The 27468-nt window shown below is 38.2% G+C and overlaps 1 protein-coding gene across 1 annotated transcript in view; it reads left to right on the top strand.

Moving 5' to 3' along the window:
• The window catches only part of Cubn (Cubilin), a 2223842-nt gene extending 2197079 nt beyond the window's left edge, over window positions 1-26763 (top strand). Inside the window, exon 69 of the mRNA XM_090396294.1 lies at window positions 26624-26763. Within this exon, the coding sequence (XP_090252420.1) occupies window positions 26624-26703 (80 nt within the window). The 3' untranslated portion in view covers window positions 26704-26763. The remainder of the gene's footprint in view (window positions 1-26623) is intronic.
• The last annotated feature ends 705 nt before the right edge of the window (window positions 26764-27468 follow it).

A 27468-nucleotide genomic window follows, 5' to 3' on the forward strand; every position in this document is an offset into this window, starting at 1 on the left:
CAGAATATTTAGATTTCGGTTTTACAAAAACTGAAGTAAATGATGAAGAAAGACCACTGTGTGTTATTTGTTCTAAAATTTTGAATGCTGATAGCATGAAGCTGAATAAACTTAAAAGACATTTGGAAACACTTTATAAGGAGTATGGCAACAAACCTCAAGAGGTCTTTGCTTCCAAACTGAAAGTTTTTGAAAAGCAAAAATCTAGCATTCAAAAAAGCTTTGTCTGTAAATGAAAAAGCTTTACTACCTTCTTACAAAGTTGCATATAAAATTGCTAGGTGTAAAAAAGCCCCACAATATTGGAGAAGACTGTTTTGCCAGCTGCAATTGATATTGGAAACTATGCTTGAAGAAAATTTTACTAAACAACTACAGTGCATACCTCTATCAAATGATAATGTTGCTCAGTGAATTGGAGATATATGTGAAGATATGCAGAAACAACTTTTGTCAAAGCTTTGTGACCAATAATTCTTAATTTAGCTTGACAAGGCAACAAGGATTATCATTTAATTGCTTATGTTCCATTTTGCAATGGATTATCAGCAGCTGTTGTAAACCATGCAAGAAGAGCCACAGGCACCTGAATTGTTCAAAATATTGGACGATTTTATATGCAAGTCAAACATACAGTGGAAAAATTGTGTTGGAATTTACACTGATGGTGCTCGAGTTATGTCTGGAAAGTTTAAACATTTACAAGCCCTTCTGTGAGAAAAATCCCGACAGTGTATTTTGGACACACTGCATGATTCATAGAGAAGCCTTGCTGCAAAGGAAATGATTCCTGATCTAAACATTGTGTTAACAACAGTTATAACCATGCTTAATTATATAAAAATGAGACCTTAAAATCAAGACTGTTTTCTGAAATTTGCAAAGACATGGCTGGAGTGGAACATTCAGCATTTCTATTTTACTATGAGACAAGATGGTTATCACAGGGAAAATGTTTACAACGTATTTACGAATTAAGAGAAGAAATAGCAATCGTCTTGGAAGAGGAAAATCATGAAGAAGCAGAGAAGTGTAGAGACCACTTATTTCTGATGAAATCGAGCTACTTCATCCAGAAACTAAATATATTAAACCTGCAACTCTGAGGAAATAAAACACCTATCTTAGAGATAAGTGACAAAGTTAGTGCTTTTCGTAAAAATTTAGAGTTATGGAACAAAAAGCTAAAGCAAGAGAAATTAGAAATGTTTGCCAATTATTATTATTATTGTTATTACACAAGACCTCCATGGAGTCAAAGACTCATCTAGGAGGTCCTTTTATAAAACACACACAGCTCATCATACCATGCTTTAAACACACGAAATTCTCTGCAGACACCACACTCTCAGGCTAGGCATTCCAATCATTCATAACTCTGCATGAAAAAGACCTGCTTCTCACTCCCCTACTCACACCCTCTTTATACATTTTCCAGGGATGACCTCTGGTTTTCCCCTGATCTCCCACTATTTTCTGTAGAAACTCTCCAACATTGATCCTATAACAACCCTTTAATAACTTGTAGGTCTCTATCATATCTCCCCCCCTTCCTCCTGTCCATCAGACTCTGCAAGTTGCATCTTCTCAATCTTTCCTCATACTAAACATTCCAGAGGTTAGAAACTACCTTAGTCAGTCACCTCTGGACCCTTTCCAACATCTCTTCATCCTTCTGAAAACCAGGTGACAAAATCTGGGCACAATAGTCTATGTGTGGCCTAATCAAAGCCTTATACAATGGAACAAGAATCTCCCTACTTCTACAAGTCAGTGTCCTCTGCATCATTCCCAGTAGCCTTTGTGTTGTCTTCACAATTTTGGCTATATGTTCCTTAAATTTCAGGGATGAAATTTAGGGAACATATAGATCACCCCTAGATCTCTTATTTCCTCCACCTCTGACAATATATCCTCACCAAGCATAAATTCTGCATCCCATTTTTGTTTTCCAAATTTTAAAACCTTACATTGTGCAACATTGAACTTACTTACCCAATCACTCAATTTATTCCAGTCACAACTTGAATAAATTGCATCTTATTCAAGATGCAGTTATTGAAGATTGCATGTTATACATTAATGCAAAATGATTACATAATAATGTTAATTAAATGTTTGCTCTACAGGGATATTGCACAATAAAACTGTTCATAAGCTCTTCTAAATTTAAATTATAAGCTGTGTGTCCGCCTCTATCGATATAGTTGCTAGACCTTACCAACCTTTCTTCGGTCATTGCTGTTCGCAAATAATTTTTAATCAGTTTAAGCTTGGAAAAACTGCTTTCCACACTTACTATGCTAACGGTAATTGTTCTTCTTGTAAGGCCACAACATCTTCTCTACTCTTCATGGTTCATCCCAACTTTGCATCATCTGCAAACAACTGAATATCTCCAACCAAATCTTCACCAATATCATTAATATACAAGTTAAACAGCAGTGGCCACAAAATAGATCCCTGAGGCACATCACTAGTAAATTTCCTTTTCCTGGATATCACTTCCCCATACAAAATTTGTTGATACCCATCAAACAATTAAGTATTGTGCCTGATGGATTATAAGACAAAAATATAAGAAAATCTCTAATTGCTATTTTGTTTTTATTACATTAATGCAATAAATTCAGCTTGGAAAAACTGCTTTCTGCACTTGCTATGCGAACAGGAATTGTTAGCATAGTGACGGCACGTACAGCAATATGGCTGAACGAGCGCCCTTATTAAGCCGCTTCGTGAGGCAGGCTGTCTCTGTACTATACCCTGTCGACGGTACTGTGACTATCAACTTATCATGCGGTAATCTATCAAATGGCTTTGCAAAATCTAAGTATATTACTGTGTATCCTTCTCCACTGGCCATGGAAGCAGTCACCTTATTGTAATAAGTAAGTAGCTTACAAAAACATGACCTCCCTTTAGTAAATCCATGCTGTCCATGAAAGATAATACCATTGTTGTCAACCCAATTCTGAATCCTAGTTCTCACAAGCTTCTCCAACAACTTAACTACAAGACCTAACACACAGATAGGCCTATAGTTTGATAGCCCAGATGTGAATGAATTTATCAAAATCTACAAGGCAGAAGAGCAACACATCAAAGTTTTATTTACAACTATTGAAAATCATTTAACAATGTTGATAAAAAATTTTAGAAACTATTTTAAAACTGACAACAACATAATGACAATGTTCAAGTGGATTAGAAACCCATTTCAAATTACCCCTGAAGGTTTCTCAGTTGAAGAAGAGGAATCTACTTCAACTGAGAAGGGCTCTATGAAGTCTCCTTCATAGAGAGATTTCAAAGGGCTCTATGAAGTCTCCTGACTCCATAGAGATTAATCATAATAATAACTTCTCTGTCACAAGTGCATTGTTTTAGCACTGTGTCTATTCTGAATCTTTTATTCCAACCACAATTCTCCTCTGGAATAGCCTTTCTCATTAAGGATTCACAAATAACTACAACTTTTCAAAAAAAAAACTTCAATATACTTCTATCTCAGTCCTCATTTGCTATCCACACACGGCACTGATGTGTTTATAGGTCCCTCGACCCCTCGTTTCTGGGATCAATATAAAAAAAAAAAACATAACTTTCTAAAAATGCAATCATATATGCTCTCTGATTTTAATTTAATAATGATGTGATAACTATATTGAACGATTTTATGAATTGGAAAAATATTTTTTGCAACCAAATTATGTCTGTGCAGGACAGTATATACAAGAACTTTGGGACAGATTCTTTTTTTTAGTGAGCAATAAATCCTGTATGGATTTCAGCCATGTTGGTAACAACATCTGTTGTACAAGGCTCCAACTTTTCTAATGATACTTGTTTTTCAACAAACCATGTTTTGAAAGCAGTGGAAATTGATACTCCAGGTGTTATTTTAGAAATTTCATGTTTCTATGAAATTTTCGCAATTTCATGAGCAAGTTACCACCATCGTTTGCTTTTCTTAAATAAAAAATTGATAGTCTAACATTGCTAAAGATTAGTTTCCAAGTATTTAAAATATTCAACATCTTACTAACTTTATCTGGATGTTTCCTTTTTTTAAATGATCTAAGAGTCGTTGGGGGGTTTTCCTAACTGTATTTAAATAGGAGCTATTACATTACATATGTTAACAGTCACAATTTTTTTTTGCATCCAAAGCATAATTGGAAGGACAATGATATATTGTACCCTTCAATTGGAAAAGGCCTATTTCATTTGCAGATGAGTTAGCTGTTCTCATATGCAGGTAGTTCAGTTTTCTCCCAAAAACTTGAGTTTTTCATCCTACACAGAGGCAAATCGGCCATGAGAGCATACACAATTTCCAGACAAAAAAATACCAGTGGTAGTGGTAGTCAGCAGTACAGTGTTGTCTGTAGATGGTAGTGGCAGTCTGTGTGGTTGGTGGATTAAAGTGGAGACGAAGAATTGTAGAGTAGCTGTGCCTCAATGTGTCCATGGACTCCTCGGAGGTGTCACATAATAACAATAATAACCATAATAATATAAGGTACATATGCTGTATACAATACACTAGGATGTTTGCGAATGTGAAAATACTAGTGGCAGTACTAGTCAGCAGTAGATGGCGTTGGTATAGATGATGAAGGTAGTTGCAGTTGGTGGAGATGGCGACTAATGGCCGGCCTGGTTGGCCATGTGGTTAGCATATTTGCCTCCAGCCAAAAGGCTGCAGGTTTGAATCCACTGTGGGCATGGATGTTTGTGAATGTCTGTGAAAGTACTAGTGGTGGTAGATGGCATTGTTAGATAATGAAGTTTGGTGGAGTAGTGAGATGCCCTCCCTCAATGAGTCTTTGGACTCCTTAGAGGTATGATAATAATAATAAAGTATTTTATGAATATTAAAAAATTTTCCTTAAAGAAATGAAGGCCAGTTAAAGCATGTAGCAATTCTTAACTCTGTTTTGCATTTTCAATCTTTTGTAATTAAATGCTTTAAGCAACATTTTAATTGTTCCATAATTTCATTTCTACTTTGATTTTTAACTTTGGAGTATACTTTTTTGTGCTTACTCTTGAATTGAATGCTTTTGGAATTAACTGACGGCTGTATTTTTAATATGTGTATTTATTTACTCTATTAACTTTTGCAAGTCTTTGCCTTTCTCAGAAATCGATACAGTATCATCTACATAAAAATGATTATTCATATTTCTTCCTCGCATTTTAACTTAATCCAGCTCTTCCATACTTTCAAATTCTTTTTCACTGTAGAGATTGAACAGAAGTGGAGAAAGCACACATTTCTGCATAACACTGTTTTGTATTTGTAAAATTTCTCACACTTGTACTTGGATAAAGTGTAAGTTACACTCAGATAAAGGGTGAAACCAAAAATATTATTTCTTTTTCAACCATTTCAAAAAAAACTTTCAACATCTTTCTCTGATCCAAAGTATTTTAGTAATAAGGTCTGATATCTTTTGACTACTTGTATATTATTATTATCCAGGCCTCCATGGAGTCAAAAGACTCATCATGGAAGGTCGTTTTTAGGAAACACAAAGTCTATCAAACCACTCCTTGAACCCATTGACCGTTCCTGCTCCAACCACTCTCTCAGGCAATGCATTCCAAGGTTCAACCACCCTCCATGCAAAGAAACCACTACTCACCCTCTTGCTCACAGTTTCCTTTCGTAACTTCCAGGGATGGCCCCTTGCCATTGCTCCTTCCCGCCGTTCCACTAAGTGAAAGAACTCTCCAATGTCCACCTTCTGACCGCCTCTCAACGGTTTAAAAGTCTTGATCATATCACCTCTCCTTCTATCCACCAAACTCTGCAGTCCACATTCCCTCAGTCAGTCCTAATAGCTCATATTGTATAATCCTGAAACCATCTTTGTTATCGGCCTCTGTACCCTTTCCACAGTCAATTTATCCCCTTCAAATCCTGGGGACCAAATCTGAGAACAATAGTCTAAGCATGGTCTGATCAGGGCCTTATACAATGGAATGATAACACTTTTATCTCTACAGGTCAGCATCCTTCTCAGTATTGCAGTAATCCTCTGAGTTACCTTCACTACGTTTGCAATATGCTCCCTGAATTTCAGTTTCTGGGTCAGTCTTCCACTGATGTGACCTCAGTATAGGTAATGAATTAAAATACCATTTATGGAAAGTTAGAAAGAAACATGGATTAGAAAACCACCAATATGACATAGAAATGCTTTCTAATATTGTATTGTGGAAATTTTATTGTAAGAATATTTTTGTACTTAGAAAGAAGCATTCTATGAGATATCAAATTTTTGGCTAGGTGGTGTAGACCACCCACATTATGCAGTATTCACCAGGGGGAGATAAAATTCTGTCTATTTTTCTATTGGAGGTTTTTTAAATGGTTCCACCTCGTAGTTCAATGAGGTCTTATGGTCAATTGCAGGTAGAGAAAGCCAATTCAAGTCAGTTAACTCAGATAAGGTTAACCATCTGGGTATCAGTCATCTTTGCACTTTAGTGCAAAGATGACTATCAGTTTTCCCTTTTATTTTCCTAAAGGCTATCAGTTTTCCCTTTTCACTTAAGACTGGTGAAAAGGGAAAACTGATAGCCTTTAGCTATATGATGATATAAAAGAGCTGAAGCCTTTTCTCTATCTCTCATACTATCTCTCTTTTCCTTCTCCTAATACTATCAGGCTCTCTTGCACTCCTATACTAACTATTCTAAGCATATGATGAACACCCCATTTACTTCTTCACCTCGATAAGGTTGAAGCTGCTCTGGGTAGTGGCCCTTCCCATAATACATAGCATTATATATGTCTACAAGGATATGTACATTGCATTATGCAATACTAAGGCAACTGATGTGAAGGCATTAGCCTCTGTATACAAGTAGCCCAGTTGTGAAGTGACTTCACATGCAGACTTTGTTTGCTTACGCTTGAATAAAGGATGAAACCAAAAATATAATTTCTTGGCATCTTTGATATATAGTATTGATTGCTGGATGGGAAAAATATTGACAGTGCATGGGAATCATTTAAAAAATACTTAAATGGTGCAATATCAGAATTTGTCCCGAGAGTTCAAAGAATAAATAGGATAGAAGTCAAATCGATGTGCAATCTTATCAAGCAAGAGATTTATAAGAAAGGGATGATGTGGAAGGAATACATACACATAAGGATGATGTCCATTATGAAAATTACAAGTAGTAAGTCAGAAGAGTCACAACTGTTGTACTGAAAGCTAAGTCTGAGTATGAAAAGAAACTGCCTCTGCAAGCTGAACATAACCCCAAAGAATTCTATCAATATGCTGCAAGTAAAAGAAACAATGAATATGAAAGAATAACTCTGCTGAATGCAGATGGTGTGAGGATGACAGATGCTGAAGAGGTTGTTCAACTAATAAGTGTTCATTTTGCTAAAAAGCTATCAACTGGTGTATGGGAGGGGGAGGGAGTATTAAAGCTGTTGCACAAACTGAATAAGATTTCAGCAATAGGGACTGATGGGATATCAATGCAGGTGCTAAAAGAGTTTTCAGCTGACTATTCCTTTAACCACAGTATATAGTTTGAGTCTCAGAAAAGGAAGATTCCCCAGGAGTGGAAAGAATATATAGCAATCCCATTGCACAAGGTGGTGCAAAGACCAATGTATCCAACTATCAACCGATCAGTATCTCAGGAGTGGTGATGAAGATTTTGGAAAAGTTGGTTAGTGCTCGCACTTAGAAATGGGTTGACAGAGAATCTGTACTTTGAAATGAACAGCGTGGATTTACTAAGGGTTTTAGCATCTTGCTCACATTCTATAATAATGTTACCATTGAGCAAGACCAGGGTAATGGATACTTTTTGATTTTGTGATAATCCAAACCCATAATCTCATGGCTGACTGACAGATATTAAAAAGTAGTATATGGGGAATACAAGATTTAATTAGGGAATTTGAAGCGTTGTTGTCTTGGCTTGCACATCCCTTAAGACACTTCGCAAGTGAGGCAGTAGGTGGCCTCCTAGGGTCGATTCCTGGACACCTTCGGGTGACGCTATTTCTCCCTTCCAGGGTTAGCTGCCCTGGTAGGGTTAAGTTTCCTCGCTTGCAATAACTCATCAGATGAAGGCTCGACTCTTATAGGCCGGAGCCAGGAAACTTGTCGAGTGTGAATCCAGATGTCTGTTTCTTGTTTCGAGGTGATCCTGCCACCCGTCCCAGCAGCGTCCTCAGGAAGAAAGTTAAAAGAAAGCTCTGCAAAGACTGTCATCAACCCATTTATTCAAGTTCTCATCATGTTTGTTCTGGCAAGCAAGGAGTTCCCAATCTCAGACACTTCATATGTCAGGTCTGCAATCGTGCATTCTCTACCGCAGTTGCCCTTGGCGTGCATCACACCTCGAAACATCCAGCCGAAGCCAACGCTGCAATAAGAACAAAGCGCGTCAAAGCATGTTGGACTGTCGAAGAAAAAAAGATCCTCACCGCTCATGAGATCGAGTTGACGGCTCAAGGGATAAAGAAAATCAATGAGGCTTTATTTAAGGCATTCCCATTAAGATCCTTGGATGCCATCAAGTGTCATAGATGGAAAGCCAGTTACAAAGCCTTACTTCAAGAATTGGCAGCCCATCCGCCACAGGTAGGGACAGGTAATATCTCAGTATCTCCTGTCCCTGCCTCTCCATCTTCCAGCCACCATCCTGCTATTGAAGATAAGGGATTGGTTATCAGACTGACATCATCTCTAGATGACCCTCCTCTTCCAGAATACATAACCATCAAATTCTTGAATATCTCATCCAGACTCACCTTCTGGGAATGGATATCACAGATCAGTTGAATGACTACTACTGAATTCTCTGAACACCTCATGCCTCGTCAGCATCAGCCTACGTCTCATTCTACAATGACTTTGTCAAATAGGAAGCAGAGGAAGAGGGCCTATGCCCTCTATAAAAAGAATAGAGGGCAATATGCCAAAACCATCCTTGATGGTGCTTCCCCTCCACCTCTAGCAGACTTACATGATGATTTTGTCAAATTCTGGAGTACAGGCTTTTCTTCTCCACCTCCACACTTCCCTGAATATGATGACCAACCTATGATATTGAGGTCCATTCCTGCCCTTCAAATATACCAGCCTGTCTTCATCCAGGAGATTAAAGCTGCTCTTCCATCCAATTTCTCTGCCTCCGGACCTGATGGCTTTCCTGCTTCTAGGCTTTGGAAGGTGCTGTTGAAGATCTTCGAGACTTCGTGGACATTCTCCTTTCCAGTAAAGTAATACCACCGTACTTACATGCTTCAAGAACTATCTTCATTCCGAAGAAAGAAACTTCAAGCTGGGCATCAGACCTATTACCATCTCCCCTGTGTTACTTAGACGCTATCATAAAATATTAGTTAAATGACTTAAGCAACATATACAGCATGATTATAGACAGAGAGCTTTTGTCCCTTCGGACTGCTGTGCCAAGAATATATATCTTCTTTCTTCTCTTCTCTCTGATTCCCGACGCCACCTTAAGCCTCTATATATATATGGCGTCGCTGGACCACCAAAAGGCCTTTGATAGCATCTCCCTTCCTGCTCTCCTTCGAGCGCTGTCTATTGCTGGATGTCCAGAACCCTTTCTTTTCTATGTTATGGAGCTATACTTGGGTAGCTCCATCACTATCACTACAGGGTCCCATGCAACTTCTATTTCCGCAGTGTGGGGTGTTCGCCAGGGTGATCCTCTGTCTCCCCTTTTCTTTAACTGAGTCATACATGAGTTTCTTCATTCTCTTCCTAGCCATATAGGCTACTCTCTAGGCGCTTCTTCCTTTAATGCTATGGCCTTTGCAGACGATCTTATTCTCGTAGCCTCTACTAAGATAAGCTTGCAGGAACTCCTTGACTGGGAAGTTGACTTCTCTATTCGAGGCCTTTCTATTAATGTAGAGAAGTCCTGCTCTCTAGCTCTTGTCCACCTCTGGTCATGACAAGAAGCTTAAGGTTGAGACTATAGAGTTTTCCCTGCATGGGAGGCTGTTGCATGCTTTGACCATATTGGAAGAGTGGAGATGCCTTGGTATCATGTTCACCCCAAAGGGAAGGTCTTCTGTCCCTTCTTTCCTAGAAGCTGGGATCGCTTCTTTGAGGAAAGCTCCTCTCAAGCCCCAGCAAAGATGGTTTCTCCTTTTCCACTATCTCCTACCTCGCTTTTACCACAAGTTGGTGCTTGGTAGGACATACATCTCGGTACTGTCCCGAATGGACAGGGCTATCCATTCAGCTGTGAGATCATGGCTCCGACTGCTGCCTGATACTCCTACTGCATATTTTCATGCGAGGGTGAAGGATGGTGGGCTTGGGGTTCCATCACTTAGATGGCTGATCCCATGCCTACAGCTGTCAAGAATCGCGCAGTTATCAAGTCTGGACAAGATGTAAGGGTAGTACTGCCCATAACCAGTACAAAGATTAAAAATAAATAAATAAATAAATAAAATAATAATAACCAATGGTGTACCACAAGGATCAGTCCTTGGTACATTGTTATTCAATCTGTACATTGGGAAGGATTTACAGGCAACATACAATTATTTGCTGATTATGTAAAGTCAGGTAGGGTAATCAGAAATGCAGCTGATGTGCAGTACTTGCAGAATGATTTGAATAGGCTGGAATTGTGGGCATGAGAAGATGGATGTCAGTTTAATGACAGTAAATGTAAAGTCACTTTGGCATGATTAGATATCCAATGTCATATTATACTGGTGGGATTATGCTAGAAGAAATTGATCAGACTAGAGATTTTGAGGTGTTGTTAGTAAATAGGAAGTTCAATAGCCATCTAGCAAAGATTGCAAATAAAACTCAAAAGTAATAATAATAATAATAATAATTGCAATGCTGAAATTAACTTTGACATGTAAAGATAAGGATTATTTTGCCTCTTTAGAAGGACTTGATAAGACTTCACTTGGACTATTGCATGTAGGTCTGGTCTCCTGATTTCAATTGTGATTCTGATACAGTTTTGAGAATTTTAGAGTTTTAGCAAACAGGAGAAAGAAGGGTGATATTATAATTGAGAATTACAATCTTCTGAAAGGTTCATACAGGATTTCAGTTGATTGTATTTTTCATTTTATGGAGGATGGGGAAAGAACAAGAGAGCATCCTTAGAATCTGAGAAGGGAGTGCGATCTCAATTTTTCTCTCATAGGGTGTTGCTTGATTGGAATAGATTTCCATTGGATGTTGTCTGTGCAAGCAGTGTGAATGAATTCAAGAACAAGTATGTGGCCTCCCTTGATTAGTCACTGACTCACTATAGGTTTCTCATAATAATAATAATAATAATAATAATATATGATTAAACCCAAGGAATCACAACAAAATGGTATTATAAACTGGGAGTCATATCTCAATCCCAAGATTTAGCTACAGCAGAGACAGTGCTTCGGAAATGGGTGAAATTCAATTTGTGGATACCAATCATGTCTTGGAAGGTAGAAAGAATGTGAAAGACATACATATGGATTAAGCTTGTTGCAATGAAACAGAGGTATATGACTTTGTCTGATGACCATGATTATATGAGTGTGTAGAGGTGATATTTGAAATATTCAACAACCAATATGCTTCAATAAAAAGTAATGTGGACATTTATTTGCTTGTAATTACATGCCATGTATACAAAAATAATAATAATAATAATTATTATTATTATCCAGGCCTCCGTGAAGTCAAGATACCCATTGAAGTTCTTGCTCTCACCATTAAACTGTTCGACCATTCTCCATACAAAGAAACCACTCCGCTCCTTCCTGCTGTTCAACAAGTGAAAGAACTCCCCAGTTCAACTCTGTAACAACCTCTCAAGAGTTTAAAAGTCTCAATCGGATATCACCTCTCTTTCTTCTATCCACGAAACTCTGCAGTCCACATTTTCTCAGCCAATCCTCATAATTAACATCTACAGTCCTGGAACCATCTTTGTTGTCCGTCTCTTTAGCCTTTACACAGTTAATTTATCCCCTTCAAGTCCTGGTGACCAAATTTGAGAACAATAACCTAAGTGTGGTCTGATCAGGATCTTATAGAATGGAACGATAACTCTTTTATATCTGCAGGTCAGCATCCTTCTCAGTATTTAGCAATCCTCTGGGTTACCTTCACCATCTTTGCAATATGCTCCCTGAATTTCAGTTTTCTATCAATCATCACCTCTGAGATCTCTCGTCTCCCCTACTTCCTCCTATCGAGTATGCAGCCTCCCATCAATATATCCCAAACTTCAAGACTTTATATTTTACTGCATTAAACTGACCTTCTCCCATTCATTTGTCCATCTGTCTAGTTTATTCAAATCCTCTTGCAGGGATGTCACACCTGCACTACTACTTATAACCCTTCCCCGGCTTCACATCATCTGCAAACAACTGAATTTCCCCCTGCAATCCATTGACAATGTTAGTGACATAAATGTTAAACAATACAGGTCCCAGTACTGAGCCCTGTGGGACCCCCACTCATAACCTTCTGTCTCCTTGATATTGTCCAACCATACATAACTCTCTCTGATGCCTATCAGGCAGCCGATCCTGAATACAGTTGACTGACCCGACATCTAAACCCATGTGCTGCAACTTAAATATCAGCTTATCATATAGCATCCTGTCAAATGCCTTTGCAAAATTTTAAAAAATGGCAGTATATGCCCCCCCCCTCATCAAATGCTCTTGTCACTTTATTATAAAAGGCAATCATATTACTAAAGAAAGAGCACCTCTTAACAAATCTATGTTGACTCTCACAGATAACATTACCCTCATCTTCCCCAACACTGTATATGGTTCCTCACTAATTTCTCAAAGATCTTAGTAACTACTGACGAAACACAAACTGGCATATAATTAGACATTTCCAGTCTGTTACCGCCCTCATGCAATGTCACTACCTTACCTTCCTTCCATTCCTTGGATACTTTTCCCATAGCCAGACTTTCATTGACAAGCCAGGTCAACAGAGCTGTCAGTTCTTTAGCACATTCTCTCAAAACCTGTGATGAAATATCATCCAGTCCCACAGTTTTACTGACATCCAGAGTACTCAATATTTGGAACACTCTCTCCTCTAAATTTAGAACCCGCCCTATCCCTCTAGTATTAAAACTTACTTCTCCGGGATGAAATTCTCCAATAAGTGTTCATTGAATAACTCCACTATGTCCTCTGCATCAGTCACTCTATTCCCATTTTTTTCCCAAATATTTACTTTGGATCTTAGTGCCAATATGTTCTATTCTCATGCTTTGCCTTCCCCATACTAGTCATTCTCTTGACCTTAGTCATATTCTTCATACATCTGCTCTCTCCCCCTCTCCTTATATCTCCTCAATCAGTGCCATAACAAGGGCGTGGCGAAGGAGGCGCCCGCCACAGACACAAAACGTAAAAAATAAAAATAAATAAATAGATATAAAAGTCCACTATTTTATATTGTATTTTTAAATTTCAACAATACGCTGCCAGAGACACACAAATTCTGCAACACACTGTAACTCATTTTGATGGGGTTAATAGTAAGTATTTAACATATTGCATTAGTGAAATTTGACTTGTTACATTTAAATTTTTGTAACATTTTATCATTTTTGGGTTGGGGACGCGCAAGTCAGACACTTGCCACAGGCGCTTCATACCCTCATTACTGTACTGTCTTCAATAATCTCTTTTTTACCTGCAGTTCCTGTTTAATATTGTTTGTCATCCACTTTACACCAAATTGTTTCCTCTTCTTCTTCACTCGTGGAATACAGCTTACTGTTGCTGCTAACAAATATTCCTTCACGATTTCCCAAGCACTCATGATATCCTTGTTTTCCTATTCTTCCCTCCATGGAACTGCCCCAAGTTGATATCTAAGACTATTATAATCACCTGCCTTATAATTCCACATACATTCCCTTTTCTTTGATATTCCTGCATGTCTATTCATCTTCCAAGTCAAAACCACATAGTCACTCTCTTCAACTTGGGGGATAGATGTCATCTAAGTTATTATCAGTTCTTCTGAAGTGCTGTGACCAAATCCAAAACTCTTGAACCTGTTGTTACCTCTATTACATATTCTCATGCAATAGAAATTTCATTCCCTTAATACTACATGCATTTTCCTCTTCCCATCTTATACTGCTGTAATTAAAATCTCCCATAACAATCATTCTTCTTGCACTTGCCAAGCTCAACTGCCTAAACATCTCCTGCTCCCCAATCTCTGTGCTCCTTGGCTTGTAGCAACACCCCACAAAATATCCTGTCTTGCCCACCTCTATCTCACACCATATGCTTTCAAAACCATTAATGTTACTGCCTTCCAAAGCCAGAGGACATAAGTCATCACTTATCATAAGCAGTACTCCAGCACCACATGTTCCTTTCCTATCCTGCCCCAAAATGCTGTACCCTGCTACTTGTTCCTGTTATTATATCATCTTTCATCAACTGCATCTCAGAGATCCCAATAATCTTTAGCCAGGCTGATGCTATCAGCTCCACCAATTCATCTCCTTTATTCCAGATACTCCTGGCATTAGTATAAAGCATAAAAATGTCACTTCTTCTATACCTATCATTATCTCCTCCAGATGCCACTGGACTTAATGTTACCTGATGTCGTCCCCTTCTCACAAGAGGCCACCCCTGCTACCATCCACCCTGGGAATTCTAGTTTCCCTGCATTAACACCGACTTATTCAGAAAACAACAATCTCTCCAGATGCCTTCCTCATTCAAATGCAAGCAGTCTCTCGCATAGTTCCTTTCTGTCCTCAAATGCCCTCCAAGCATCCACATATTCCAATCCTCTCTTCTGGCACATTCAGGCTATTATGCTATTCATTATTACTGCTTTCTATTCAGCTTGTCATTATCACATCTGGGTAACACACACACACTATCTTTCCTCTCTGCATTTTGTTTTGCACAACCTCAAACATGAATCTTATATCTCTTGTGCTCATCATGACAATCATCTCATCCACTCTTGCACCTCGCTTAATTGCCATACTCATGCTTTCTATCATTACTTCAGGCAAACACTCCTCTGACATCCTATGTTGCACACCATGGATCATCAATTCTCCATACATCACACCTCTTACCACTCTGTTCCTTGATTGCTCACCTACACTCCTCATTCTCTCTCTCCTCTAACCCATTCTCTCTTCGTTCCCCTACTTACCTGCTGTTCTGGCATTATTCTATCCCTGGTTCCAGCAATCTCTTTCTGTTTCTATTCTCTCCCCTTCTATCATTCTCATACCTGTCTCTCATTTTCTCTCTTCTTCTGTTTCTATTCTCACCTCTTCTATCATTCCCTTAACTCTCTCTCTCACTCCTACTCTGATTCAGCTTGCATTCATTCTCTTCCATTCGCCTTAACTACTTGGCCACCTCATCAACATTATAATATAATATAATAATAATATTAAAATCTACTCTAACGTTTTCCATATCATAATTTGGAATTCCCATTAAATTAATTGTCATTAAATCGCTTGTTGTCTCTATTAGTAAAGAATTAATTTGAACATCAGTATTGTTGTTTGTTCATTGTACTAAACCCTTTTTTCCGCTTCATTGGAATTAACAGAATTACATTCAAAATTCATTTTGCTCTCAAAATACTATTTGGAATATTTTTATGTTCTGTATCTCTGATATCAACAAAATCTCGAATGCTGTTTACTGAAATGACGTATTTTATGATTTATTTTAATTGTTTTTAGTTTAACTATTTTCACCTTCAATCCATGGTGCTTCACAAATATGATGTGGCCAAGTTTCAGGTTTAATAAGTTAAAGCAATTCAAAAGATCATTATACTTTTCATTTTTATCGTCGAACAACAAACACATTTTCATATATGTTTCTAAATAATCAAAAACGTTTTCTCTCGAAAGGGCAGTTGATGTTTTATTTCTATTAACTTCAAATTGAATAGGATATTTTTGTTTTAACAATATCTTCTGCTTCTTTTTCACGTGTTCATTTATTTAATTTTAAATGTTCAATTAGATATATTGCCCACGATATTAAACTGTCAGCTCTAATAACTGAAACATTTACTTCTTGTAAAGCTTAATAATTTCTTCTAGGATATCGTTTTTTAAAGCTATATGATTATTATTATTTAGGCCTCCAAGGAGTCAAAAGACTCATCACAGGAGGTCCTTCCCAGGAAACACGAAGTCTATCATACCACTCCTTAAACTCATTGACACTTCTTGCTCTCACCACTCTATCAAGCAATGCATTCCACGTTTAAACCACCCACCATGCAGAGAAACCACTCCTCACCCTCTTGCTCACAGTTTCCTTTCGTAACTTCCAGGGATGGCCCCTTGTCATCACTCTCTCCCACTGTTCAATCAAGTGAAAGAACTCCAGTGTCAACCCTGTAACCACCTCTCAACAGTTTAAAAGTCTCAGTCATATCACCTCTCTGCAGTCCACATTTGCTCAGCTGATCCTCATAACTAACAGCATACAGCCTTTCCTCTAAGAGTGGAGAATTTGGAAGGTAGTGAGACAAATGATTTTGAGAGCGTATGGTGTGAGGTAGAGGTAGGCAAGACAGGATATTTAGTGGGATGTTGCTACAGACCCAGGAGCACAGAGGATGGGGACCAGGAGATGTTTAGACAGCTAAGTTTGGCAAGTGCAAGAAGAATGATTGTTATGGGAGATTTTAACTTCAGTAGTATAAATTGGAGAGAGGAAGATGCATGTAACAATAGGGGAATGGAATTTCTAGAATTCTTGAGGGACAAATGTCTTAGGCAACATGTAACAGAGGGAACAAGAGGTTCAAAAATTTTGGATTTGGTTATAGCATCAGAAGAGTTGATAATAACTGAGTTGACGTCTCTCCCACCAGTTGGAGAGAGTGACCATATGGTTTTGACTTGGAAAATGAATAGACATGCAGGAGTATCAAAGAGACGGGAACTTATGTGGAATTATAAGGCAGGTGATTATAATAGTCTTAGACGTCAACTTCGGGAAGTTTCATGGAGGGAGGAATTGGAAGGCCGGGATATCACCAGTGCGTGGGAAATTGTGAAAGAATATTTGTTATCAGCAATGGTAAGTTGTATACCACGAGTGAAGAAGAGGGCGCAATTTGGAGTAAAGTGGATGACAAACAATATTAAACAGGAATTGCATGCGAAAAAGAGGCTATGGAAGAGATATAAGGAGACAGGTGAAGAGATGCATGAGGAATATAAGACACAGGCCAGAAGAGTGACTCGTGTGGTAAGGAAAGCGAAACTGGAATATGAGAGGAGATTGGCCCTAAGATCCAAAGAAAATCCTAGGGAATTTTTTAGCTATGTGGCCAGTAGGAGGAGAAATGACTGTGGAAGAATGATATTGTGGGATAAAAATGGGAATAGAGTGACTGATGCAGAGGACATAGTGGAATTGTTCAATGAACACTTTATTGGAGTATTTCATCCTAGAGGAGTCAGTTTTAATGCTAGAGGGATAGGACTGGTACGAGGTCTGGAGGTACAGGAGGAGAGTGTGTTTCAGATACTGAGTACTCTGGATGTCAGTAAAGCTGTGGGACTGGATGGTATTTCGCCACGAGTTTTGAGAGAATGTGCTAGGGAATTGACAATACCTTTAACGTGGCTTTTCAATGAAAGTCTGGCTTTGGCAAAGGTGCCCAGGGAATGGAAGGAAGGTAAGATAGTGCCATTGCATAAGGGTGGTAACAGACTGGAAGTGTCTAATTATAGGCCAGTCTGTGTGTCATCAGTAGTTGTTAAGATCTTGGAGAAAGTAGTGAGGGACCGTGTACAGCATTGGGCAGATGAGGGTAATGTTATCTGTGAGAATCAACATGGATTTGTGAAAGGACGCTCTTGTTTTAGCAATATGCTAGCCTTTTATAATAAAGTTACAAGAGCATTAGATGAGGGAAAGGCATATACTGCAATTTTCTTAGACTTGGCGAAGGCATTTGACAGGGTGCCACATGATAAGCTGATATTTAAGTTGCAGCACATGGGTCTGGATGTCAGATTGGTCAACTGGATTCAGGATTGGCTGTCTGATAGGTATCAGAGAGTTGTGTATGGTGGAGCAGTTTCCAGGAGGCAGAGGGTTACAAGTGGGGTCCCACAGGGCTCAGTACTAGGACCTATATTGTTTAACCTTTATATCAATGACATAGCCAGTGGATTGCAGGGGGATATTCAGTTGTTTGCGGATGATGCGAAGCTTGGAAGGATTATTAGTAATAGTGCAGATGTGGTAGCCCTGCAAGAGGATTTAAATAAGCTAGATAGATGGGCAAATGAATGGGGGTGTCAGTTTAATGCAGCAAAATGTAAGGTCTTGAGGTTTGGGAAACATCGATGGGATGCTGCATACTCTATGGGAGGAGTTATACTGGAGGAAGTAGGGGAGACAAGAGATCTGGGGTTGATGATTGATAGAAACCTGAAGTTTAGGGGACATATTGCAAAGGTGGTGAAGGTAACACAGAGGATTGCTGCTATTATGAGAAGGACACTGACCTGCAGAGATAAGAGGGTTATCATTCCGTTGTATAAGTCTCTGATCAGACCACACTTGGACTATTGTTCTCAGATTTGGTCCCCAGGATTTGAAGGGGATAAATTAACCGTGGAAAGGATACAAAGACGGATGACAAAGATGGTTTCAGGACTGTACAAGGATAGTTATGAGGATCGGCTGAGAGAATGTGGACTGCAGAGTTTGGTGGATAGAAGAAGGAGAGGTGATATGATTGAGACTTTTAAACTGTTGAGAGGTGGTTACAGGGTTGACACTGGGGAGTTCTTTCGCTTGGTTGATCAGCGGGAAGGAGTGATGACAAGAGGCCATCCCTGGAAGTTACGAAAGGAAACTGTGAGCAAGAGGGTAAGGAGTGGTTTCTTTGTGTGGAGGGTGGTTGAGCCGTGGAATGCATTGCCTGATGGAGTGGTGGGAGTGAGAACGGTCAGTGGGTTTAAGGAGTGGTATGATAAACTTTGTGTTTCTCAGGGGGGGACTTCCCCTCGATGAGTCTTGACAGACTTTATGTCTTAGAAAGGACCTCCCTCGATGAGTCTTTTGACTCCTTGGAGGCCTGAATAATAATAATAATAATAATAATAAAAACAGTCCTGAAACTGTCTTTGTTATCTACCTCTTTACACTTTCCACAGTTAATTTATCCCCTTCAAATCCTGGAGACCAAATCTGAGAACATTAGTCTAAGTGTGGTCTGATCAGGGTCTTATACAACAGAATGATAACTCTTTTATCTCTCAGGTCAGCGTCTTTCTCATTATTGCAGCAATTCTCTGTGTTACCTTCACCACCTTTGCAATACATCCCTTGAATTTCAGTTTTCTATCAATCATCAATCCCAGATCTCTTGTCTTCCCTACTTCCTCTATAGCTCCTCCAGTGGCGTCTCATCAGTGTGTCCCAAACCTCAAGACCTTGCATTTTACTGCATTAAACAGAAATCTCCATTCATTTGCCCATCTGTCTAGCTTATTCAAATACTCTTGCATGACTACCACATCTGCACTATTACTAATAGCCCTTCCCAGCTTCACATCTTCTTCAAACAACTGAATATCCCTCTGCAATCCACTGACAATGTCATTGATATAAAGGTTAAACAATATAGGTCCCAGTACTGAGCCCTGTGGGACCTCACTTGTAACCCTCTGCCTCCTTAAAAAATTCCCCACCATACACAACTCTCTGATACCCATTGGACAGCCAATCCTGAATCCAGTTGACCAATCTGACATTCAAAATCATGTGCTGCAACTTATATATCAGCTTATCATGTGGTACCCTGTCAAATGCCTTTGCTAAATCCAAGAAAATGGCAGTATATGCTTTTCCCTCATCTACTGCTCTTGTAACTTTATTATAAAAGGCTAGCATATTACTAAAACAAGAGCACCCCCCCCTCACAAATCCATGTTGACTCTCACAGATAACATTACCCTCATCTGCCCAATGTTGTATACGGTCCCTAAATAATTTTTCCAAGATCTTAGCAATTACTAATGACACACAATCTGCAGTATAATTAGAGACTTCCAGTCTTCTACTGCCCTTACACAATGGCAGTATCTTACCTTCCTTCCATTACCTGGGCACCTTTCCCGTAGCCAGACTTTCATTGAAAAGCCAGGTCAAAGGAGCTGTCAATTCCTTAGCACATTCTCTCAAAACTCATGGTGAAATACCATCTAGTCCCAAAGCTTTACTGAATCCAATTGACCAACCTGACATTCAAACCCTGACATCTAGAGTACTCGGTATTTGGAACACATTCTCCTCCTGCACCTCTAAACCCCGAACTTGCCTTATACTTCTAGTATTAAAATTTACTGCTCCAGGATGAACTACGCATTAAAGTGTTCATTGAACAATTCCACTATGTCCTCTGCATCAGTCACTCTATTCCCATTTTTATCCCACGATGTTATTCTTCCACAATCATTTCTCCTCCTACTGGCCACAAAGCTAAAAAATTCTCTAGGATTTTCTTTGGATCTTAGGACCAATCTATTTTCAACCGAAACATACCTCCAGTTTCACCTTTCTTACCATACTATTCACTCTCCTGTCTTATGTTCTTCATACATCTGCTCTTCACCTGTATCCATATATCTCTTCCATAGCCTCTTTTTCACATGCAGCTCCTGTTTAATATTGTTTGTCATCCATTTTACACCAGATTGTGTCCTCTTCTTCACTTGTGGAATGCAGCTTACTATTGCTGCTAACAAATATTCCTTCACAATTTCCCAAGCACTAATGATATCTCGGCCTTCCAATTCCTCCGTCCCTAAATCTTTCAAAACGTTTTTGTTTTTAAAATATAAAACTATTCCAACTTCATGGTTTTGATTAAAATGAATTGTTCAATGAACACTACACGTTGCCCAGCAATGTTCAAATATTCTTCCTATTTTAAGTACTTCAGTTACAAATTCCATAGAAAGACTATTTAATTCTCTCATGTGTTTATTTGAACTATGATAATAAGCATAAAGTTTATCGAGAAAATGTCTAAGTGGTTTACCTTTGATTGAATCATCTAGAGACAACTGAATGTAATGAGCTAGACAATGCCAAATGCAAACACCTGGAAAATTTTCTTCAATTTTTGCTCTAACTCCAGACTTTTTTCCAAACATTACACTGACACCGTCTTTTCAAAATCCAATAAGATTTTAATGTAAATATTTTGCATTAAAACTATGTTTTAATAAAAAAAAACATTGTTTTTTGAGAACCAAAATTATTTCTGATGTTCCTTCTAACTCGACAAGATCAATAAAAACTGTTACACCATCTTAGAAAATCTTGAATTTTAGATTTCAAATAACCTACTAAAACACTTTTGTGTGAAATAATTGAAGCTTCATCGGTAATAATTGAAATTTTAGAACTTGTATTTATTAGTTTTCCAAAAATATTTTATTATTATTATTATTACGGGCAACTCCAAGGAGTCCTTAGACTCATCGAGGGAGGTCATAACATCATGTCAAGAACAACTATTTAACAATCACACAGTATCTATCATACCTCACCTTGAACTTATTCACAGTCATGGCACCCACAACAGACTCTGGTAGCTTATTCCACTCATTTACCACTCTCCAAGTAAAAAACCTAGCTCTAACACCACTGGTAACCACACTCTTGCCCAGCTTCCATAGGTGTCCCCTAGTTCTCCCACCACCAGTCCTGATCTTAAAAATATCCTCTGAATTAATCTTATAGAATCCTTTTAGCAATTTGAATGTCTCAATCATATCATCCCTTTTCCGCCTATCAACCAATTTCTTCAACCCACAAATCTTCAACCTGTTCTCATAAGATTCATTCCATAAACCTGCTATCATCTTGGTCACTCGCCACTGGATTCCCTCCACCTCCTCCCCATCAAGAAGAAACTCTGGTGCCCAAATCTGGTCACAGCAGTCAAGATGGGGTTTTTATCAAGGCTCAATACAGAGGAACAATAACTTGCTTGTCTCTGCTCGTCAAGGTATTCTTCAGTAACCAAGTGATTTGATAAGTGCTTTAGCCACTTTTGCAATGTGCCCCCTAAACTTCAACTACCTATCCACCAACAATCCCAAATCCCTGGCCTCGTCAATCTCCTGGAGTGCAGTTCCACCAATGTGGTATACTGCTATTCTTTTCACCCCAAATTACATAACCTTTCATTTTGTCACTTTAATTTGACATCAGTTCTCCTTAGCCCAGTCCTCCAATCTATCCAAATCATCCTGCAAAAATTTGACATAATGGCATTCACTATTGCTCTACCCAACTTTGCATCATCATCATCATCAGCAGCAGCAAACAAATGAATAGTTCCTCTCACATCCTTTCCTATATCGTTAATGAACAAATTAAATAGCAGTGACCCAAGAACAGAACCCTGTGGCACACCACTAGTCACAGGCCGTCTTTTGTATTCTACTCCTGAATAAACTACTCTCTGATATCTCTCCTTCAACCACTCTCCTATCCATCCACATATGCTGCAGTTTACTGATTAGAATTCCATGTGGTATCCTATCAAAGGCCTTAGCAAGGTCCAGCAGTATCACTATAAACCCATTACCCTTATCCAGTTCAGCCGTCACTGTGTTATAAAACGTTAGCAAGTTATTGAGACATGATCCACCCTTCACAAAACCATGCTGTTCCCCATACAGTATTCCATTTTCATCTATCCAATCCTGTATTTTTCTCTTGACTACTTTCTCCAAGACCTTGACAATGACTCCTGATATGTTGATCGGTCGGTAATTTGCAACAGCAGTCTTGGAACCTCCTTTATGCAGTGGAACTATTTTCTCCCTCTTTCCACCCTCTCAGGATTAACCCAGACTAGAGATTCAAATTAAACAAAATGGTAAAGGGTACTGACAATTCTTTAGCCGCTTCACATACGACCCAAGCTGGTATACCATCCAATCCCACAGATGTATTCACATTAAGGTTTTGTAATAGACTCTTCACCTCCACTTCATTCACTACATTTCCCGTATAAGCTATTGGATTCTTCATTCCTGCAATATCACCACCTGGATGATATACTCTTGCAAAGTGCTCGCTCAGTAATTCCACTATATTAACTGATTCGGTTACCTCCCTACCATCAGCATTCCTTAAAATCATTCTGCCGTATACATTTTTTCTTTTACTTGCAGCATATTGAAAAAACTGTTTTCAATTCTCTTTAGCTTGCATGGCTAATTCCTTTCATAATCTGCTTTTGCTTTTCTTACCACACTCAATACCCTTCTGGCCTGCGCTGTATACCATTTGTGTGCCTGCAAATCACCTTTCTCCTTAAATTCCCTCCACAGTTGTTTCTTTTTTTTTGCAACTCAAGCTCATTGGTGTTATTCATCCATTTAACCCCTTCTTGATTTATTATTCGGACTCTAGGTGTATGCAGTCAGCCATTATCTTCTGCAAATGCTCCTTAACCACCTCCCATGCACTATTAACATCCAGCCCTTGCAGATTTACATGCCATGGCACTGAACCAAGCAATCTCCTAAGCTTGTCATACTTACCAGCCCAGTAAGTTTAATTAAGCACATATACCATGTCTTAATTGAAAATTCCACACGTTTAGCCACCTTACAGGTCAAGACATTATGATCACTCTCACCAGTTGTTGGCAACGTGGTCATATTCATTACAGTCAAATTCTCAGATGCAATTGCTAGGTCAAGCACTCTGAAACCCCTAGTGTTTTCCATTACATGCTGTCTCAGATAGTTATCCCTTAATAACTGCATAAAATCCAATTCCTTCCTCCCATGTGTCCTCTCCTCCTTCAAATCAATGTTACCATAGTTGAAATCCCCCATAATAATTACCCTCCTTCCACTCATTGTGTCTATTTGCTTATGCATACTATCCTCACCATCTAGTCCATTACCTGGTCTATAGCAGCACCCCACTCTATATTTTGTTCTGCTAGTCTCAATCTCACACCAAACAGCCTCAAATGTGCTCTTTTCTCTATCCTGCAATTCAACTTCTATTCTCCTTGGCTGCTGTTCATCAGCTATCATCAATAACACTCCTCTCCCCATTTTATTCTCTCTGTCCCTCCTGAACACACTATACCCTTCACATTCTACCCCACTAGCTATATCATCTTCTGTCAGCCATGTTTCACTAATGCCAATAATCTGTGGCCAGGAAGAGGAGGGATGGAGGGCACCTAGTCTACAGCTCTCTGTCTCTACCACTCAATCCACCATCAACAACCAACCACAACTACACCAACACCATCTACTACCCACTAGTATTTTCACAGACAATCACAAATATCCATGCCCACGGTGGGATTCGAACGAGCAGCCTTTTGGCTGGAAAGCAGATATGCTAGCCACTCGGTCAACCAGGCCGGCATACATATAATAATGCCTTTAACAACTGGTATGAAAAACTTTAAAATTTTAACAACCAGTACTGCTGTACTGGCTGAACATCACTTCTGAGTGTGTGAATGTCAATTGAAAGCAGCAAGCAGGATGTGTGGAGAGAGAGCAGAATGGCTGAGAAATGAGATAGAATTTTTTTGTTGTTGTTGTTGTTGTTATGTATTTTTTTTTTAATATTTTTTCTATATTTTTATTTATATTTTACATAATTTGGAAAACCTACACTAAAGACTAAACATGAAAGTTATTCAAGTCACTCCAGTCCTCCAATAAGCAGGGTGGTTGATTCACATCAGGAAATAAAATTCATCTCCCATCTAAAGACATTTAAAACATCCATACTCCTAGTAGGATTCGAATGCACATTTTTGTCGAAGAGTGGAGATACCATGCACTTAGCCAACTAAGCTGAAACATTTATTCTCTAAATTATTCCATAACTCTTTTGAAATGTTTCTGAATTACCACATTATTCACATCATAGTCATTAATAGTATCTAAAGTTCCATAAGGTGAAATTAAAGAAGGGAGAGTGCAAGAGAACAGAAAGTGAAAGAGGGAGATAATGAAATTTTTTTTGTGTAGCTGATAGGAGTAATTCAGGAGAGCATGACAAAACGATGTTTCCATGGAAATTAAGGATGTTAGCAAAGTTTCTTTGTTGTGGGGAAGGGGGAAAGTGAAAGACATCATATTTTAAACAGGTACAAATAAGAACACATGAAAGACTTGCTGATACAAGCAATAAGAATGGTGAGAGAGTATAGATAGCATGCCTGTTTTGCAGTGGTATGATATAAACATGAGCTGAGATAAAAAGGCGAAACATCCAGGTGAGTCAGTCTAATTAATTCAGGAGATTCAGAAGATTTTGAAGAGTAGGAGATGTAGTTAGCTGCGCTGGTAGATGTTACATAGTTTCCTTTTCATGGTCTTTTAATAAGTTAATGCTATGAAAAGAAGAAATGGAATTTAGCAGTAATTGTAGACATAATGCTGAAATTTAGGGAACTATTTCACAATTTGTGAAGACAACACACAGTAAATGACTACAACCTTGTTTTCCATATAATGGGCAGAATCAAGAATAAGTCTAGAGAAGAGTAACTCAAGTAATACCAGACTCCAGCCATCATCATGCTGCTTGTTATTAGGTAGATGAAAGGACTGCAATCTTCAGAACTTATCAGATGGAAGGGAAAATGATATGATAGAAATATATATATATATATATATATATATATATATATATATATATATAGAACCATCCAATGGAGTTATATAAAAAGTTGGCTGACTAGTATAACACTTCATCTTGCTGAAGAAGCTTGCTGACTGAGTGGAATTCATCACTAGAAATATAGCTATCCCTAGAAGATGGCACAGCAGATATTGTAATAATTAATAAGCACCTTCCATGCATGCTTATGATTCTGTAGAGATCTTTTGATAATAAGACTGGTGTTCACATTCTTTTGTCACTTAACTGCTAGGAAAATGTGCATCTTACCAGAAACAGAATGAGATTACTTAACTTTTTATATGATTGAGGTGTGTAATTTAAATGACACAGGTAAATTATCTTTTATAAAACAGTATTAAAAATCCTTAAAAATAGTGCTTAAAAATGCATCTTTTAATGAGTGGTGTAGTGAAGTGGAAAAATGCCCCTGGGGACCACACCTTACATAGTTACCTGGCATCCTTAACTTTTCAAACTCTGACCACTATATGACATCAGGAAGGTCTGGAATATCAATTCTTCTGATGTTCATTATTTGCATTTTTTTCTGATTAAGTGAATAGCACACCATTAACTGATATTGGAAAAGTCTGAAAATCAGCTGATGCAATGTACGTAACTAGCATTTATCAAATAACCAAACATAATGCACAGTTATTCCAAACAATTTACAGTCCCTATGCCCAGAACCAAGCGTTTGATGACATGTAACAAACTGTATTTTCTATTTTTATTCTAAATAATTAAGGAAGTGCCATTGTACCTCTGTTCCCAGGCATTCAACATCCTCACTATGCCACAACCTTTTATGTATGATATTAGTCTTAATACTTATATTTTTTTTTTCCCTAGTTCTTTCAAATGTACATCCCATTTTACAAGCTACTCCATCATCTGTGCATACAGAAATGACAAACACAGTTAGAAAATAAAGTGATAAAAATTGAATTAGTCAGAAGCCTCATGTTTAGAATAAATAAATTATGAAATTTGTTGTTTGTATTTAATTAATCTGCATTCTAATTCATCAAATTCACATTAAAATTAGTTACATTTTTCTTTTTGTCAAATCGCAGAACTAAGAAAACATAAAACTACAGGTATTAAAATAATTGCATAAAAATTGCTTATTAGATTTCCTTTTTCAATATAAAAAATGTAAATTTGAATTCTGTATGAAGCAATATTTAATACATTATCTTCTGAGGTAAACAAACATTTTCCAAGATTTATTTCATTCTTCATTACTGATTGACAAGATATTGGCATAGTATTCAATATTCCATTGGGACTTAGTCCCACCACTGATGTTTTGCTGCACCACCTCTACATAGAGCGGAAAGCTTAGTGCACGTTCATAGCAAAGGTGAGGTAATTATTGACTGCTGTTTTTAAAAAACTCAATGCATTCGCTTTTAAACATGAGTACTATTTGAGAAATCCCTATCCTTAAATTTGTAGCCAACAAAAAAATAAATAAAATTTATTATTTTTTTTTGCTGCAACAAATACTCTACAATTCTTTTTCTATGGATTATTTAACTTTCATTATTATTATTATCATTATCCCCAGACCATATGGAGTCAAAGACTAATCTAGGAGGTCCTTTTGTCATACACACAGCTCATCATACCGCACTTTAAGCACACTCAAATTCTCTGCAGATGCCACACTCTCAGGCAAAGCATTCCAACTC

Source organism: Typopeltis vanoorti, chromosome 8, assembly GCF_054136105.1.
Source record: "Typopeltis vanoorti isolate ZY-2024b chromosome 8, IOZ_Tvanoo_1.0, whole genome shotgun sequence".
NCBI classification, from domain to species: Eukaryota; Metazoa; Arthropoda; class Arachnida; order Uropygi; family Thelyphonidae; genus Typopeltis; species Typopeltis vanoorti.